The 20,077-nt window shown below is 31.5% G+C and overlaps 1 protein-coding gene across 1 annotated transcript in view; it reads right to left on the bottom strand.

Moving 5' to 3' along the window:
• Nucleotides 1-354: 354 nt before the first annotated feature.
• The window catches only part of LOC119683132 (serine-rich adhesin for platelets-like), a 69,402-nt gene continuing 49,679 nt past the window's right edge, over nt 355-20,077 (bottom strand). Inside the window, exons 4-5 of the mRNA XM_038096746.1 lie at nt 16,622-19,425; nt 355-557 (exon numbers count right to left, since the gene is read on the bottom strand). Coding sequence (XP_037952674.1) covers nt 355-557; nt 16,622-19,425 — 3,007 coding nt within the window. The remainder of the gene's footprint in view (nt 558-16,621; nt 19,426-20,077) is intronic.

The raw sequence follows: 20,077 nt of genomic DNA, 5'->3' as shown, positions 1-20,077 counted from the left end.
AGTAGCTACTCCAAGGGTAATGGAGTGTACCAGTCGAAAAATTAAATATCGAATGCAGATGGTGCGTAACACTGAGAAAATAGGCAAAATATATGAAGTACAAACAGAATAAAATATATAGGCAAACATAGACCAGGAACACAGAGTACAGCAAACAGAGCAGCAGTCGATAGAACGATTGAAATGAACAAATGAACGATTGAACCAACGGATGGATGGGTTAAACGGCTGGACGGACTGGAATTTGCATTGAAGTCAAGCACAGACTGCAGCACAAACAAATACAAATCTTTGTAGGCCCCCACAGCACTCTAGTACTTCTCATGTTTTGTTGTTGTGGTTAACAATATTTAACTATTTTGTAGCTAGAATGGTAGCAAAATTGCATAGCAGTTCTTCATGTGGTGTGTGGTGTGTGGAGTGTGGAGTATGGTGTGGCTTAGTTTGATATGATGTAAGCCCAGTGTGTGGATTTGTGCGTATATCTTCATCGGAGCAACATGTAGCATACATGGCTTGAGAGTGCAACAATTGTGGTTCCACTTGTGCGCACAAAACTAACAAAATAACACTTAATGTGGAGGAAAAACAAAATATTGTTACATTGTTGCCAAGAAAGTTGGTTTATAATAGTGTACACACCACCAAGAAAATTGGTAGGCCAAATCAAATATCATATGTAAACTGCGAAGGAAACCGTAGAGCAACAGAATATATTACCTTTAATTTTTCCTTTTAGCACTTCTATTAAGTATGCATTTTATGGTACTCGTGTGGTCAAGATGAGGATAGTTTCAATTTAAAGGTATTTTTAAGTGTTAAAAAGAACTATAAAATATTTATGAGTTTTGCTTAAATACTAAAAGTTTAATGAAAAAATTAATACCAAAGTGAACCGTAAAGCAAAACATTTTCATTTATGCAGGGAACATTTCACAGCCATTTAAAAAGTTATAAAATAATTATTCATGCAGCTCTTTTTCACTGAATTTTTGCCGTAAATGTCAGCAAACCAAACGTTTGCATTACCAGAACGTGCCATACTACTTAAAACCATGGAATTATTCATGTAATAATACAAGTTATTGCGAATAAAAACATAATTTAATATTGTAATTAGTTTTTGTTTAAAACTGCATTTCAAAATTTAGTACTAATAAATTTTTTACGTTAGTTTTAGCAATCAGAAAATGATTAATTAATGTTGCTATTAAATTTTTATTAAATTTTAATACTCTAGGAGTTGCAGTGATTTTTTAATTTAAACCGATTTTAATATATTTAAAGATCAGTTATACTTTTGTTACACATCAAAAAACTGTTTAAATAATTTTATTGCTAGAAACAAAGATAAAGCATTAAGTTAACTAGAAACAATAATAATAACTTCTCTACATTAATGAGCAATTTGAGTTGCTATTATTATAAAATTTTAATGAAGCTTTTATTAATTACTCTTATTATATATTAACCATATATGATACTCCTAAAAACATACTCAAAAAACTAAACGATACGTCATTAGTTTCTAACAACAATTACGTTTCTAACAACTGTCCTTTCTAGACAAGGGAGTACCATATATTAAAGGATCTTTGTTAGTAATGCTCTACAAGTTAATCTTCAAGGATGGTATCAAGATGCCAAATTAGTAAATAACATATTCTAAAAGACTTAACATCAAGAAGTTTGTGAGTTTCCCCAACTCTTCCAGCGTCTTCCAGTCGAAAGAGTCAATAATTGGAGAAACATGTTGGCTACTAATTGCAAGCTCTAAATACAAACACAATACAACCTCTTAGCTGCTGGAACAAACAGAATAAAATATCTAGGCACAACACACAGAGCAGCAGACGATAGAACGATAGAAAGGACCGTAGCCACTTTGAGTAAACGACACAAATTTTCTCTTATCTATGTCCCGAGACATCGATCTCTTAAGGAAATGAAATAGCAGTCGAGCCTGCGATAACTAATTTCAAATACAAATAATCCCAATAAGAAGCTCTAGAGGAAAAGTTTTTATTCTAACAAAATTTATATCCGAAACAAATATTTATTTAAAGGTTATATATAAATCATTCTGTAACCCTTGTAAACTAGTTGTACATCACATTTTACATCCCGTTGTATTGACTGTTACACAACGGTCATTATGATATGATTCATTATGTCATAATGAATACAAATTAGTTGATAGAGAAATAGGTATTGTTACAATAGTTCCAGGCATTTGTATTAAATTGCATTACAAATTTAGTGCTTGCCTAAACCATTAATCTATAAAATTTCTCTGTTATAAATCAGTTTGATATATGTACAGCTTTTGTTAATTATTTTCTACTGTTAATTATCGTAGAAAAAAATACAATTTAATTTAAAAATCACTAAATGGTTAATAAAAAAATTTAATGCACCTACATATTTAAGAATTGATTTATAACTTTTAAGAATTACATTAGACAAGTTCTGATATATTGTTTCGACTGTGAAACATAATTTAACGAAGTGCATAAAAAGCGTCCATAATTTAATATCTTTAAATGTCATTGTCTTGTAGAGTGTCTACATTCTTTTGACAGCACAACATCCCCAGAATGCTTTTAAACATTTTTAAGTTAATTTCTGACAGTTTGACAAATTAAACTAGCATAAATCACTCTCAATAATTCACAAGCTAACACATTCAAACACAAATCCGCAATCCTGAAAATAGGCATGAGTCGTCTATGGACATACTTAAGCGACGAGCATAACTTAAAATAATGTCTTCATTCGTTATAAATTGGTTTTTCTAGCTGAGTTTTCTCAATGTACACTATTTTTTCACAACACGCCAATTTACTGCCCTCGAGATTGACATAAACCAATTAACTTTTGCCATTTATTTATCGCTTTTTGACTACGCTTTTGACTTTAAAAAGGCACTAAAGCATCCTTTAACAACATTTTTCGCTTTACGTTCAAACCAACAATTTCCAAGGGCGGACAAAGGATACAACAGTGTTGCGAACAGCTGCGATTTTATTGCATGCAAAACTGATATAATTACGGGAAAAGTATCTATTAAATACGACTACACAACCTGAACCCCATTTGTAGCGCTCATGTGTGAATTAAAATAAAACATAACGACAAGAGGATGTAACATTTTTCAAATAAATTCTGCTGGCTGAGTTTTAAATATATTTAGCGAAATAACTTTAAATATATACAAATAAAATCAAAAGAAGCATATGGAATATAACGTAGAATAGATAACTTTGTGGCCTAATCTTGGCGAACTGTCAAATTGCATTTTATGCCATGTTAAAGTGAACTGTGCACTTGTATGTGTATATATGTGCGTCTCTCGATGGACATATGTGTGAGTTAATCCATTTATCTATGGCCATAATTCTTAAAATAGACACAACGTACAAGTTCCTGTCCAGCTTTTATTTATTTTTATTCAGTTTCGCTGTTTTATTTTCAAATCTTTTGCTAAACTCTGCTTAATACATTCAATTGATTACACACAATGGGTAACTAGCGAAAGGATCAATACTCCAATGAAAAAAGAGGTCTGCCGAAGTGCACTAATTACCCATGCACATTCCATAACATTGAATGTTGGAAGCTTGGGAGTGAAGATTAGAGTTGCATGAAACATGCAACATTTAAGGGCATGAATAGACTAATGTAAAGTAAGGCTTTGATGTACTTTCGAAATCTCTTAAAACGCAAAGAAAACATATGAAGTGACATGTGAGATTTTAATACAAATCAAATTCATTAGAGAGTAGAAGCTTCTTAAGTATTGTACATATCTAAAGAATATGCCACTCTCAATAAAAAGCATGTCAAAGCATTGCTACGAAAGTGCCAATTAGACATTCTAGTAATGCTATACTATTACAGATCGTCGATTTTGTAACGGATAACCCCTCTTCACTTTTAATTTCTCTAATAATGGTAAACAATTAATACTCATATATATCACTACTTAGTTTATTTTTACAAAACAACTATGTTTCATTAACCTATGCTTACATCTAATGGTGAATCCTATGTGTTATGAGCACGAACGTTTTTGGTGCCCTTGATTATGGAACGCCACAAAATTCAAAGACATCGTAAATGATATAAAGCGGAAAAAGTAGCGGTAGATTGTTCAAATACTACCAAGAATATTAAGCTAAGGTATTGTAAACGACATAACATGAAAAAAGGAACAGTGGACGAAACATTGTTAGTATTGATTCTGACAACATTGTTCAATCAGCTTCGATTATGGGAGGTCACAAAATCCAAAGACATTGGAAACGAAATAAGACAGGTATTTTCTATGTATTTATTATATCAAGGTATTACAAGAGATAATAGCTGCAGACTTTGTCAAGAGAATACATTTTGTGTCACTTTGATAGTCTCGCTAAACTCAGACTTTAATACTAATCAATTGCCTATTCGGTTATAACAGAATTAGACAGCATCTCTTCAAGGGACATAATGGCATTTTTATGGAACTAAAGTGGGTTTGTCACAATAATCCTTAGAGGTTGCAGTGATATGGTGACATAGCTCCCAGTATTTATTAAAAAAGTTATCTAATTTCATCTAATCTAATCCATATAGACCCGACAACATACATCATTCTTCTGCATTTTCAACAGAAGACACCACAGAAGTTGTCAGGATGTTTATATGGAAGATAGAAAATTTATTATGTCCTACCACCGTGTGAGACTTGAACCCACTAAATCACCTCTTAGGAAGGAATGGAGAAGATTTTCACAGCATTGTGAAAACTTCATTCACAGGAGAGAGGAGAAAAAATAGGCTTAGTACATAAAAACAAAAACAAAAAAATTATGTCCAACAAAGGTTTAACTCCTTAGAAGATTTATAGTTTGAGCACCTAAGAGTTTAATATAATCAATATGCTCAAAACTTATAAAGTTTGTCACTAAAACCATGTGGCTTAATGAAGGTAAATTAGCAATGGTACCGCAACGAGCGCCAGGCCTAAATGAGCCACAAAACTTCCTTTTTTCAGAACTTTCAGATTTATTATGATAACAATAATGCAAATATAGTTTATTTAATAAGAAACATGAATAATAAATCAGTTATTAGTGATATAGTAAATATTAATCAAATCAATTATATTGTGTTTTGAAATTTAAAAATATACTTTTGAATACGAAAATATAGTTAAAGTATGCCAATATATAAAATTCTCAATCCAAATAATAATATAAATTAATCATAAAGAGCCAAACCACATACTATTAATTATTATTGTTAAAACACATGTCGTTTTACCGTACTTGTGAGCTGTGAAGCTCTAATTAAATAGTTCTATGGTAAAGACTATATACGACCGCTTGTGAAAGGCATCCGTTTAATATAAGGCACAAATACGGAATTTGAACCGACATATTGTATTTTCTCTCACTCTCAATTTCATAATTTGCATTGGAAACAACAATTTTTTTGATGCCGTCACCAATAGACTCTATATAACATGGCCTCAAGCAAAATTATCAAAATATTTATTAAGGATCGGTTACTTCGTAAATTCATAGACAAAAATGTGTTATGTGACTGAAAAACTCTGATTAATGATGTAAATAACTTTTAATAGCATTATCTAACAAATTTGGGTAAATAAACACCTACATAAAGTAGACACTAATATTTGCAGATTCTGCTGTGATGAGGAAGAGTCTACGGAACATATGATTACCAACTATGATGCACTAGGCCACAGAAGAAAAAAAATTTTAGATACATACCAACTAGAGGACGAAGACCTTCGAAAACTCTCTCCGAAGGAGCTGGTTCGATTCCTCGAGATATTAAATATCTAAATACAAAGGGGTGCACAATAGATTAAACTGGTCGCAGTGCATAGGGGCCTTAGCCTAACCCGAAAATCCCCAAATACCATACCATACCAATATATATAGATTTAAATAAGATCAAAATATAGTAAAATCAAAAATAATGTTGGAAATCGCATTTCCACATTTCACATTTCGGATGGTATCTCAAATATCTGAAGTACTAGGCAAAAAATTACGAATTTAAATTCAACATTAGTTCCATTAGGAACCAATAATATTTGCTTAAGTAAGACATCTTGTTGGTCACTGTAATTTAATATAATTTATCAAATGAATTTTTATAAATTTACTTTTAAATTTGATTTTAACTTTAATCGTTGACCAGAGCACGAGTTCAACCCTTGATACTTGATGTCTCAAAAAATTATTTGCGAATAATTAAATATAAAAAGTAATTCTAAGACCCCTGATAATAGGTATTTGGCAATGCTCTAAATAGTTGTATGGTCAGTCAAAAATTCAATTGATTAAAATAATATATAAAGTATTTTTGTTGTTGTAGTTCACTACTTTTATAAAACAAAAAAATTCCTTAATATATATATATAAAAAAAATTAAAGAATATATTTATTTAGTAGCTCTAATATGTAAGAGTTAAACATCTAGAATTTAAAGCCCAAACTAATGATATAGACAATAATATTTTTATTTCTCGATTTTATATTGTTATTTTATTTCTAGAAATCTTGTAAGTCCGTGTAATTTAATATAATTTTTTTAATTAATTTTAACTTAATTTCCTTCATATATAACAAAAAAATTGCTTTATATAAATAAAAAAAATTGCAAATAGGAGCTAAATATCCTATTTCTTATTAGCGCTTTAGTACTTAGACTCTAAAGTCTAGACTTTAGACTAATGATACCTTAATAATATTTTTATTTCTTGACAATAAATCAAAATATTTTTTACATTAAAAACCTGCATAAATACTAGACGAACTCTAAATTGCTAAACTTCAGCGCTCGAATTGAAGTAGGATTCAGTTGACAGAACTCTAAATTGATACATGACTTCACCAGTTTTCCTCATAATCAAGAAACAATCTCATTTCACGCAAACTGTCAAATTTAAAGTGTGTACGTCATAAATGTCAACAAACAAGGAATTATGGCGAGACGATAAAAACAGCAGCAGTACCGACCGGCAGCACTAACAGCGTCAACACTATTAGGCGTTCAAGTCAAACCTCATACGTTATCCGAGGAACGTCGTCAAATGCAGCTACTGTTTGCATTTTCAGTAGAAATTTTATGAGAAAGATTTTGTGCTTCGTGATCATTTAAAAATGTGATAATTGAAAATGCGATGGAGAAGAAAAAATATACACCAAACAAATTAACACGAAAAACATAAAATATGCGAAATAATAAGCTACAATAGAGAAGAGGATGATGGCACTGCGGCTCACTCATGGAGCCGTTGGATGAACCTCTACTTGCTTCCTAGAATAATTTATTATTTGAGGCAATAATGCAGCTGGGCTTGGTTTTATGTAATCTGTAAGAACGTTTCATTTTATAGCTCGAAAAGCAAAAACAAAAACATAAACAAAAAATATAAATTAAAAATATTAAAATAAAAGGAGCTACTGTTGCAGTTTGCTTTGTTTTTAGTTGTAATTAATTGTTGTCATATTACGTTTGGAATGAAATCTTAAAGATTGCACTTTTTTTGTTTCAATGTTTTTAGATTGTTGATTTCTAAATATTTAAAATTATTTATCATAGTGAGTGCTATTGCAATATTACACAGCACGTGCTTCTATGAGAATTATTAAGTTTGGATTGTAGTGCAAATTGTCAGAGTGCGATTTTAAAATTCCCATATAGAAAAAATTAAATTGCTGCACTCCTTCAGTATTCTTAAAGTGCTGATCAAGATTACAAAATTGTCATCGTAATAAACTTGTCAGCAGAACGTTTAATTATAAGGAAGTGTTTATACTTTTAGCCCACGTATGTTGAACACGGACATTATTACTATCTCAACACTTTAGTAGATATGAAAATATGGTATATAAGTAGAGAATTTTCTTCACTTCATGTTTCATAAAGAAGACTTGAAGCTACAAGACAGTAGTATAATTGTAATAAGTTATAGAATTTAGAACTTAATTAAATGCAAAGATATAATATATAGAAATTATCTGTAACATCTTAGAAAGATAGTTTCTCATTCTTGAACACAATCTCTTTTTGGCTCAATATACATTATCTAACATTTACTATTTTATCTCTATTAAATTGAGAAAAAATATCAAGATATGTATTGATGTTTATATAATTACATCGTTAAAAGTAAATCTGTCACTGGCAACCTATTTCTAGCAGTTGGAAAACTTAAAATTGTCGAAGTAAGAACTTATATATATAAAAAGTTTAGTGAACAGCAAAATAATTTGTAATTCAATTATAAAAATTCTGATTTTAAACTAGCTCACTGAAGTGGATCGATACTCTAACCAATGATTGAACTCAAAAACTAATTTATCTATCACCCGCCTTCGCCTCAGAAATTGCAAAGCTGTTTCAGTAAAGTCAATGATTTCGGCAAATATGTCTTCCTCACCAACTATCACTCTCAACGAAATTGTAGTTCCGCAAGCAGAAACAGTGACTTACCTTGGTATTCACCTTAACTTGACGGAAAGATATCGAAACAAAAATGACTCAAATGAAACTCAAGGCTATAAGCCTTCGCTGGCATCAGTCTCCCTTATATTTAGAGTATAAAGTCTTGTCATACAAGTCATTAAATCAATGTGGATGTACAGCTTACAGCAATGTCTGTTCATCAAACGTAGAAGTACTGCAATAAGCACAAGCAAAGATTCTAAGAATGATAACTGATACACCCTAGTATATTAGACAAGAAAAAACATACATTTCGATTTGGAAATTCAGATGGTTAAAGTAGAGTTCGAGAGAATAAGACAGAAACATGTTTTAAATCTTGAAAACCATGTGAATCTACTTGTTAGACCGCTTGCTAATATAATAAGTTACTCTAGACTATAACGGAATGATAGACCTGTCGTACTGTTTTTTTAGGACTATTAGGACTATACTGTTTAATTCAACTTATGTGCCGTGATATCTGGTAAATAAGCCCTGGCTAGTTATTCAGAGGTTATCAGAGAGTTGTTCATTTTATAATTCATTGTACTATGTATATATGTACAAAATAATTTGTAACGTAATATTATATGTTTTCAGGATTTTAAAACTTAGTGTTAGGCTTTAAATAAAAGCGGATCAATGAAAGGCATTACTATTGTTAAATAAAAAAATATTGTAATTTCACTCAAAGAACGCAATTGACATTTCGGTTCAAAAACGAATATGGTTATGAGCTGAAATAGTGACTTATTCAAAAATTTAAAATAAAGAATTTATTATCATAGCGAATTCGAAGCTGACGTGTCGGCGATTTTATTAGAATAGTGAAAATCGAATTTCGCGTATTGATAAAGTTCTTTGTTTTAGATTGTGTGAATGTGAAAGCAATCTGGTCCTTCATTTCCAACTGTAAATCGATGGGTTTTAGAGTTTAAATGTGGGACTACAAACGTTGAAGATGAACCACGTCATGGGCATTTTGGATGAACAAGTAGTATATATTTTAAAAGATGAATTCCATATGAAGAAAATATTCAAAATATATTCCGGCTTACGGAAGAAAAAAATCATTTTTCATCAACACAATACCCGGGTTCACACAAATGTTTTGACAATAACTAAATTTCACTAATTTAAGTACAAATTGGTTAAACATCCACCGTATTCTTCAGATCTGACCTCTTCTGACTTTTACTTTTTCAGAAATTTAAAGCAATTCCTTTGCAGAAAGCATTTTTTGCCGAATAAAGAAGCCATTGCAGCTATGGAACAGTATTTTGTAAAGCTTCCAGACTCTGTCATGAGGAGAAGGAAACATCAGAACATGTACTATGCAACTGCCCAGCGGCGACAAGACGTAGACTCGATTACCTTGGTAGCGGGATCCTGGCTCCAAATCAAATAGGTAAAATTAAGCCCACTGCAATTATAAGATTTATAAATAGTCTAAAACTGTCCTAGTTGGGCCTATAGGCGCACAATAGATCTTTTAGGTCGGGGTGCACAAATAGCCTTTTTTAAATAATAATAATAATAAAAAAAGCTTCCAGAAAATCATTACAAAAATGATATAAAATTATTAAAGAATCATTGGAATAAATGTTTTGAAGTTGCGAGACTATTTTGTACAAAATTCTTCTAATACTTTTTAACCAACCTGTATAATTTTAGAAGATCTATTTCTCTTTGTGTGTTTATCGGATAGAAATTTTGAACTCTAAATGCAAAAAATACTAAAACCACTTTTTGAAAAAAATCAAAATTATTTTGCATTATAGATGCAGCATCGGTCTAAGTTATCGAGGCCCGACCGATAACATTTCTGTGTTCAAAACAGAGAAACAATTCAAGTCTCTTTTACAAAATGCCTTTATAATGCTGTTTAATGCTTTTAAATAACACCATTATTTTCATATTTATATAAAATTATAAAATTAAAAAATTATAAAAATGTATTTTTGAAAATATTATTAATTTAAAACACAAGACATTGATTCTTGTTATATAAATAGTCTTTTATTGTTATTCTAATTGTATGGTAATATTTACACTTTGTAAATATTAAAAATAATAATTTTAAATAAAACCCATATTGTTTATTAGCAAACTTTACAACAAAGGTTGGAATTATTTCATTTATTGTTTAAATTGAAAGAAGTAAGAATTTCGTAATCAACGCGTAATTGGACTCTTCATAATTTTTTGATAATCTTGATTAGTTTTTTTATGATTTATTTAATATTAATAAAAACTGGCCTGAACTAATTTGCCGCTCAACACAGCTCAGAAAAAGAAAAAAAAAACGAACAAATTGTTTTGAGATACAAAGAAAAAAATAACAAAAAATTTATTTCAACACAAACTTGACCCGAATCACCCTTAAAAACCACAAATAATTCAAGAAAACAATTTTTCGTTGAAACATTTCAAATTCACACCACACATAAAACAAAATTTATGTTTTAAAAGTGTTTTGTGCGTCTCGTAACGCCACTCTTCACCGCCTGACCAGGTCCAAAACGTACGTGAATCGTCCGATTCGTGCATCATTTGCTCCGCTGACCGCAAAATTGCAACAATTCGTTCGCTCAAGCTGATTTCTGTGCCATTGTAGCTGTCCGCGGCGGCGTTAATATTCCAAAGGCGAAGTACCCAACCAACTCCGAAAAGATACAAATTTTGCGTGTGAATTTATACTCAACAATTGCTTGGTAAATCTTTCGGCAATTATCACTGCGATATGCGATGAATGCGAAATCAGTTGGCGTTTTGCGTTCTGTGTTGTGCGTTGTGCGTTCGTGGAGATGCAAAATAATGCAACTGCAGTACGTGCAGCGCACGCAAAATGCAAATGTGTTATGCACGTACGATTTGGTCCTGTATTTATGCCAAAACGTGTCCTAACCTCAACTGCCAAACACAATAAAATAGGCTTGGTTAGGATTTAAAGCTCCAGGCGAGAGTGTTCCGACAAGTCTGTCAAAAGCTAAGGGATAATTTTCTTGAACTCAAATTTATGACAAGCACGTATCTTTCAGAGCACATGAGCTTGTCCTATTGACATTTTAGGCCGTTTTAAAAATTTAATGACATATCAAAAAAGGAATGCAGATTTTTTTAAAAAGTACTTTGGAAATTTGAGACTACGAATGGCCACTTAAAGTAATTTTTTGTCTTAGGTAATGGTATGGGCAGCTATAACTGCCGATAGACGCTTTCCAATCGTTTTCATCAAGCCTGGTGTCAAAGTCAATGTTACTAATTATCGAGGAAATGGTTTGAAAGTTGCTTTAGAGCCGTTGGCACGTAAACATTTCGTTCGTAATCCATCGATGTTTCAAAAAGACTCTACACCATCTCATAAAGCTTGTGTGAACCAAGAATGTTTAAAAAACCATGTTCCACACTTTATTTCGTCCATGTAATGGTTTTCGAATGCGTCAGATGCAAATTCGATAAGGTATGCCATCTGGGCCATTTTGGAGAGCAAAATGAAGCCTAAAAAAATATGCCAGTGTGGATGCGCTGAAGAAAGCGATTGTTCAGTAATGGGACAAAATAGCGGAAGATCACATTTGTGAGGCACGCTACTCATTTTTTAACCTTTTGAAGGTCATAGTCAAGGCAGAAGGGGGCTAGCTCGAGCTAGAGTGAATGGATTCGAAAATTTTGATTATTTTCACAAATTTTTGTGATTTAAATCAATAAAAAATAATTTCACATAAAATGGATATGATCATTTGAATAGGTAACACTTCAATTGGTAACACTATACAAAAAACCTTGTATAAGTATAATATAAGAATATTACTACTTAGTAGACAATTTGGCTTATAACAAGGAAAACGTAACACATTTTAGTAATAGTCATAGTTTTAATACATATTCTAAACTAATATTCCTATGAATATTATTCATAATAATAATAATATTGTTTCTTCAATGTTATGTTTTTAGAATAGGAATAAAAAATAATTCTCATTGAATTTAACCAACTATGACATTTTCCAGTGCAAACTATTCATTAGTTAATTATCTTACATTTTACATTCATCATATCAGGCAAATATATTTGAAGCTTTAAGGTTTTTTATTGCTTCATATGTTTTAGGTTAGGTTTGGTTCGGAAGGCGCGTGCTGACCGTTGTCAGCACTTCTACTCGGAGGCGTATATTGGCCATTGTGATGCCCTCAAAATTTTTGTCGGGAGAAGCGAACTGCTAACCTTTGTAATCCTTGTTAAACCATTTGGTTTTCCGGATGAAGTTGAGGAGATCCGATAAGTTTGCTTTCTTTATGTCTTCCAAGTCAGTGAAAGACCGATCCCCGAGACATTAAAGTCACTTTGTCTAAAGTCCTGGACAGAGACATATGTTTTAGTAGAAGACATTTTTAAGACTCTATTTTCTAGTTTATTGTACCTAGTAGATAGAGTTTAAATCAATATCAAGAAAGTACATGTCCAGGACATCAGCATAGGGATTGTATTAGGCATTTCAATTGTCGTCCGTGTTAGATTAAAAATCTACTTACAAGGATAGCATAATAAACCTTACAATGAGTTCACAATAGAACTCTTGCAGCGTGCAATTGTCCTTTTTAATACTAAAGGTATAAATATATCACTGTCAAAACTTATTGACAACACAGTTTAACAATGATGATGCATCTAAAAAAATTTATTTAAACCCTTAATGGAAAAAAATTACAGTTATTTATTAAATCAACCAAAAAAAAATATTTTGAATTATATAAAAGACTCTCGGGACACTGATATGATAAAAAGGCACTGACTCCGAGCTTTAAATTTGGCAGGGCACGAGTTCAACCCTTAGTACCTGTAATCTCAAAACATTAATATATAAGAAATAATTTCAAAACCACTGATGATAGGTATTCAATATCAATTAAAATAATAAAATTTATTTTTTTAAAATATCAATTAAATAATGAATGAAAAAAATTTTGTTGTTGTGTTTTACTACTGTTTAAAATATTTCTCTATTAAAACAAGAGTTTCGATTGAGAAAGATGGTTTCTTTCTTCATAAGTATCTTTAAAAAAATCATATTTGATATAAAAGATGGTGCAACAATTTTTTTTTGTAAGGAATTATATTAGAAAATTAAGGACAACTACTTCTAATCAATAGTAGAAACATATATCTTTCTTAGACATTTAAGGCATTTAGACAGAAACAAGTAAAACGTTGTTGAAGGATTAAAATTCTTACAACAAATTTTTTACAAATTAATTTGAAGACATTAAATTTCATTACATTTATATGAAATTGAATTTTTAACCTTTTTCATTTACTGTTTGATTAAATTTTTTAATACCCGGCAAACTACAAATTCTCTTAACTAGAAACATATTTTAAAATTGCCATTCGATGGTTTTTATATGAACTTTACTAGATTTTAATTGTATTTAATGTGTGGGTGAAGTCATAAAGGACTTAACTGCGGAAATCATGAAAACTTTTTTGCTCAGCACTCTGTACTCTGTAAGTTTTTTATTTCTGGTAATTGGTAACTGAAATTGTTGCATAGTATCGATTCCAAGAACTTTAATCAACATTTTTATGCTCTTTTGTATGTCAGAAATAAATTAAAAACGATCATAAAAATTCTGATTAAATTTCAGTAGAAAATAATAAACGAGAATTTTTTTTTGCAGATACTGGAAGCTAAAAGTAGTAATTGGAAAAATGTTTATTTTATTTATTTATCTATAAGAAAATGTACTAAATTTTCTTTTATTACTTTTCATTTTATTAGCTTTTACTTGTCAATTTTATTTATTTAATCAATTTTATAATTTTTTTAATGTTAGCTGTTACAGGCAATTATTGTTTATATAAAAATCAAGAGTTAACTAAAAGTTAATGATAATAAATTGTATAGTTTTCGTTAAAGAAAGTACTTATGCTAAAAAAATTAACAGCAATTTAGTTTTTTAAATTAAAATTTTAAAATCAAATTTTTAATTACTCTTACGGACCTATTCTGTGCACTTTATAAACTTGTCAAACATTGACACTTGTCAAAATTGACTGCTGTAAAGGTTTTGTTATTCTGTGATATAAATAAAAAGCTCTTTTCCTTGTTAGTTGTCAATACTACAAATGCTGTTGACAACTTTAAAAATATGCTCTTTTTAAGCATTTTTTATTTTTTGCATGCATGACAAATATTCTTAACTAAAATATACGCTCTTTACAAGCATATTTTTTATTATTATTTGAATGCATGGAAAAGGCTTTTGGCAACTTAAAATATGTGCTCTTTTAAAGCATTTTTTACGAACAGTTACGAACAATTACGAACAGTTTTCTATACAAAACACTTTACACCATAGTGTGGTGAGAAGCACTAGGTACTTGAGCTTTGAAATTTGTCAAGAAGTGTCCAGAATACCGAAAAGCTTTCTGCTTTATAAAAATCAAAAATTTTATTAAAGAATTTGACAAATCTGTCAAGTGCACAGAACAGGTCCGTTAGAATAAATTCATTTTTTTTCTTTTAGCAAAGAAAAAAATTGAGCAAAGTGTAGTGCGAGAATATTCTTTGCTAAATAAGGTTGGAGATACATAAATACGTAGTCACGTGTACATTGCAGTCCTTAAAAGCAACTAGTGACAATACATATTAAGATGTGTTTTCCGAGTTTTACGAGAAAGTTCAATTCAAAATTAACGACAACATTCAGCGTCTTTAAACTGATAGATGCAAGGAATTTGGACCAGTTTTCAGAAGAGCTGAACAAACATAGAATATGCTCTAAAATTTGCATTATTCCCGGCTTCTTACCAGCAATCATCACTATTTACTTTTTGCGCCTATGCCACAACGCGAAATCTCTTAATAAAACACTAACTTATGTCCTGCAGTTCTTTCGATCAAACGACAACATAAAATTGGTGTATCCTTCATCGAATCTGTGTTTACACATGATAACAACCATTTTACAGACACTTAAGCCACGCTATCTTTTGTTCAGCTTTTTCAGCAGGTGTTTGTCTAGTTTTCTATATATATTGCGTAGAGGCGTAAGTACCTCTCTTATTAGCCTCTCTGCAACTTCAGTACCAGTTTTATCAATATCGTCAACCATTTTATTTTCCTCTATGCGTTTATGGCCAGGAACCCAATATACATGCAGCTCATTTCAGTAGGTCAATTTATTTCTTATCTTCCTGCACTGCTCAACATTCTTGGAATATAGCAAGTGTAATGATATTGCTTTAATTGCCGATTAGCTGCCTACAAAGAAGTTTAGATTCCACTTTGTTCTTTTCTAACAACAAATACTTCTGCCTAAAACATATAACAGTATTGAAGGAGTTTATACAAAGTTCAGTATACCGAGCTGAGTTCAGTACAGAAGACACTGATTTCAATTTCAAACAAAGGTAATGAATATATATATCGAAGTGGTAGGGGTTAGGTAAATCTGCGTATTCAAAAGCAATGCTATGGTAAGCTGTTTTAAGTAAAAGAAGTTGTTAATAACTTTGTGGTAATGCAAGTGAAAGACATCTAAAAACTGCTTTAAAACTAATAATTGTCATAATAACTCATAAAATGGTTTTGGATCTTGAAATAACCGATAGAGAATGTGATAGATAGAATGATAAAATGCTGAATTTTTTTATGTGACTCAGTTTTGTCCATTATATGTATTATTCGAAATGCACTCAACTCTTTGTCTCTGAACTGACTTTTAAATAAAATCGTTTATTCGTGGGAATGAAGTACTTTATTATCAAATGAACGAATAGTTGCGGTAGAAAGATGTTTTGCTGACATTTCAGAAATTATTACAGAAATGGTATTAATAAATTACAGAATCATTAGAATATTGTAAAATTTTTTCACATATATGAAGGGTATAATAAAATTCACAAAATCGATTTACACCGACAATAAAGAATTGCTTTAAAATTAACATTATTCTTAAGAACAAAATTAATATATTTGTAATTTCACTATAGTCATTGGAAAAAAACCCATTCATATACCATCATTAAAAAACATTATTTCGCCCAAATAGAAAATTATATCTAAAAGTATAAATATAATAAGAAATTTGTTTAATCACTTACCTTCATCACTTGTGCTTGACTTGATGATGTCCTCCTCTGACTTTGATTCCACGACACCGATAACCTCAATGGCACTCTTAACCGAATCAACTGATGATGAAGTTGACATAACTGTTGGCGTTGTTTGTCCCTCTGACATGGATTGCGACTGTTGTGACTGTGAATTTTGCTTTTGTATTTCAGTGGGTAAATTGATGGTCTCCAAATGCAACTCATTGCCCATTTGCATATTAGCATAGCTACTATCACTGTTGCTATTGCTATTGCTACTGTTATTGTTGTTGTTGGTGTTAGCATTGTCATTGAATTCTGCCGACAACGAACTAGAAACCACATTTGGCATATATTTTGGTGAACCAACATTTTCAGTTGGCAGATCTTCACTAGCAAATGTGATAATTGGGCTTTTGTCATTCAAAGGTATTTCTATTTGATGTTCTACACCGACAATTATACGTTCGAGTGGCTTTGGGGTTTCAAAAATGGGTGAAGCATTCGTTGGAGTTGTGCTCTCATCACAACTTGTAGGTTGTGTGGTCTTTGTAAGTAGTTCGGTTGCATCGATAGAGGCGCGTTTCGTTGGTGTGGGCTTAATTTCACGTTTATGTGGCACAGGTGGCTTGTTTGTTGCAATCTTCAACTCTTCCTGTTTGACATTGTCTGCTTTTTCTATAACCAATTTTAATGCACGGGGTAAAGGTTTTGTAACTTCTTCAATTTTAATAATTTCAGTCACTTTTGTTGTGTTTTGCATTTCTGGTTGGTCAATTTCATTTATTTTATTTATATTTACTTTTGAATTTTCATTTTTATTAATATTTGTGCCTTTAATTATATTTTTGTGCAACAAATAGAAAGGTTCACTATCCATTAGAGTAGGAGTTGTAGGAGGCGTTGCTGTGGGTTCAATAATTGGCACTGTTTCATTTTCAGTGAATTGTTTTTGTAAAGTTTCCTTTTCGTTATCATTGAAACTACGTTCGCTTTTCAAGAAGTCAGCAGTTGTCTCTGTTTTTGTTGGACTTTCAATCTTAATTTCTTCTTTCTTCACATCGTCTACTACATTCACAGAACTTTCTTCGTATGCACTCAAATCAAAGCCAGCTTCATCATCCACACGTACATCATCTTGAAATAGTTTTTCAGCTTCTTTACGCACTTTTTGGTAGCTATCAATTAGCTTTTGTGCTTCTTGTTCCAAACGTTTTTCATCTTCAGTTTTTCTTAATAATTTAACACCTTTCTTTGGTATTTCTTTCGTTGTTTCTGCACGTTTAGTAGTTTGCTTCTCATCATTTTTAGCAACTGTTATAGTCTCACTTACTTCTCTTAGTAAACTGGGTTCCATACTAACATCATTATCAAATACACTTTCTTGATTCTTCCTCGGACTCAATATTTCTTCCACATCTTCGTACGTGTCCTGCACTTTGTGCTCACATTCTGTGTACTCCACACCACCATCTGCAGTCTTTTGCAATTGTTTACCACTTTCCGATAAATTCAAAATACCCCTAGCAATACTTTGCATATCTCGTGGATTCTCAGCTAATTCCGATATACGTGTTTCCGCTGTAGCGGTGACGGTCATCGGTTTATTCTCATCGTTGGCTGCAAATTCAGTCGTTAACTCATCCAAACTGTCCTTGCTGTGAATTTTCTTAAGTTTAGCGTGTTCTTTGTGAGTTTCTGTGCTGGTTTGTAATTTCTCCTCACCATCAGCATCTCGAGTGCGCACCTCTGCGTAAGCCTTCTGATCGCTTTCAAATTGTCGCTCTTCAAGCACCGTTATTTTCGTGTTACCAGTGCGCTCCGCATATGGCTGCAAAGTGAATGCAATTGGTGCATGTGTGGGCGATTTGTTATTGTCTGCATTAATCTTAGTAGTTGCACCATTCAAAGCTGCCTTGAACTCAATAGGTAAGTCATCTAAGGCATCTATAATTTTGTCATCGATTATTTGTGAGTTAGTAGTTGAACTCGTCATCGAAGTCGATGACGAAGTTGTGCTCTTGATAATACGTTTTTTTGTTGTTGTAGTTTTTGTTGTTTTTATTTGTTCAGTGTTTTCTTTAGCCAGTGTCGACTCCTCGCTGGTGGTGGTCGTCGAACTGGAACTTGTTGTTGACTCAGTTGATTCAGTTGTGGTTTGTTCCACAGATTGACCTTCATCACTTATACTAACTGCTTGTGTGGTTTTCTTTTCTTTAGAATTTGTCGACTCCTCCAACTTCTCTGCCACTTGTTGTATTTGCGTGTTAGGTAAATTTTCGTTAGTAATTTCTAATTTATTTTCGCTTGGATTAGTCGATTTAACTTTATTATCTACTATAAGCTTTTTGTCATCAACAATATTTTGCATTGTAACTGTTTTTGTTGTTTCGTCAATCCGTGCCTGCTCAGATGCGTTATCATTAACACTGCCGGCGGTTGTTATCTTATCAGCAACGTTGTTAATATTTTGGCTGGCATTATCATTGACCACATTTTCGCTTTTAATTTCAACTGCAGTTTTTACTGCTGACACTAATTTTTCTTCAACATTTTCGTTGGTTTCTTCTGCTGTGCTTTCATTTGAGTCAGTATTTTTGTTGGTGACATTTTCTTCAGTCTCCATTTTAGGTACTGTTGGTGGTAAGACTTGTACTCCGATGAAATGTGGTTTCTTAAATTTAATTTGATTTTGTGCTGCTACTGTTGCAGGTTTTACTGAGTTATTCTCCTTACTGTTCACCGTGGACTTCTCTTCTTCAGCTGTACTTGTTGCTTTCTGCTGGCTTAGATCGTTAACAATAACAATGGGGCTATAAAGAAAATATTAAAATTTCATTTAAAATTTGCCTTGCATAATAATAATTAATATCTTTTATCTATATACTGTGTACTATAGTCGACAACAAACGGAAATTATTGTTTTTACCTTTACCACCCCAAACTAAAATTTGTACTAATTAACGTTTTCCATATTTATGAATTCATTTCACCTGTTGGCTTATCAATTTCAACGTTTATGCAAACGCTGAAAGTCGATAGCTGTGGGTACCTTTGCAAATATACATAATATTTTTTTTGTAGTTCTTTTCAACAAAAATATTTCACGCTTATTTAGGGTTCCTTTGCCACAATATATTTTACTTTGTTTATAAACAATTACCAAAAAATTTAAATTTATTAGTGGTAATGTATCAGAATGTTGTCGAAGGGTATGAAAGAGATCTACTATGCCATCAAAATAAAATTGCAAATAAATAATGACAATTAAAGAAGAACAGACATCGTTTTTCAACAATAATTGAGATAAAGACGATGTCATAGTGTAAACTTAAGACCATATCAAGAAAGGCGTAGGACCACTGCAGAATATCAAAATGTCACTACTTCAAACAGGATAGAATTAAATTAAAAAATAAGCTATTAATTAATAAGCTATTCTTAAAGTAAATGTTAATACACTGC

Source organism: Teleopsis dalmanni, chromosome 1 (assembly GCF_002237135.1).
Source record: "Teleopsis dalmanni isolate 2A chromosome 1, ASM223713v2, whole genome shotgun sequence".
NCBI classification, from domain to species: Eukaryota; Metazoa; Arthropoda; class Insecta; order Diptera; family Diopsidae; genus Teleopsis; species Teleopsis dalmanni.
The sequence above is the reverse complement of the archived record's forward strand: the minus strand, read 5'-3'. Positions and strand labels throughout refer to the sequence as shown.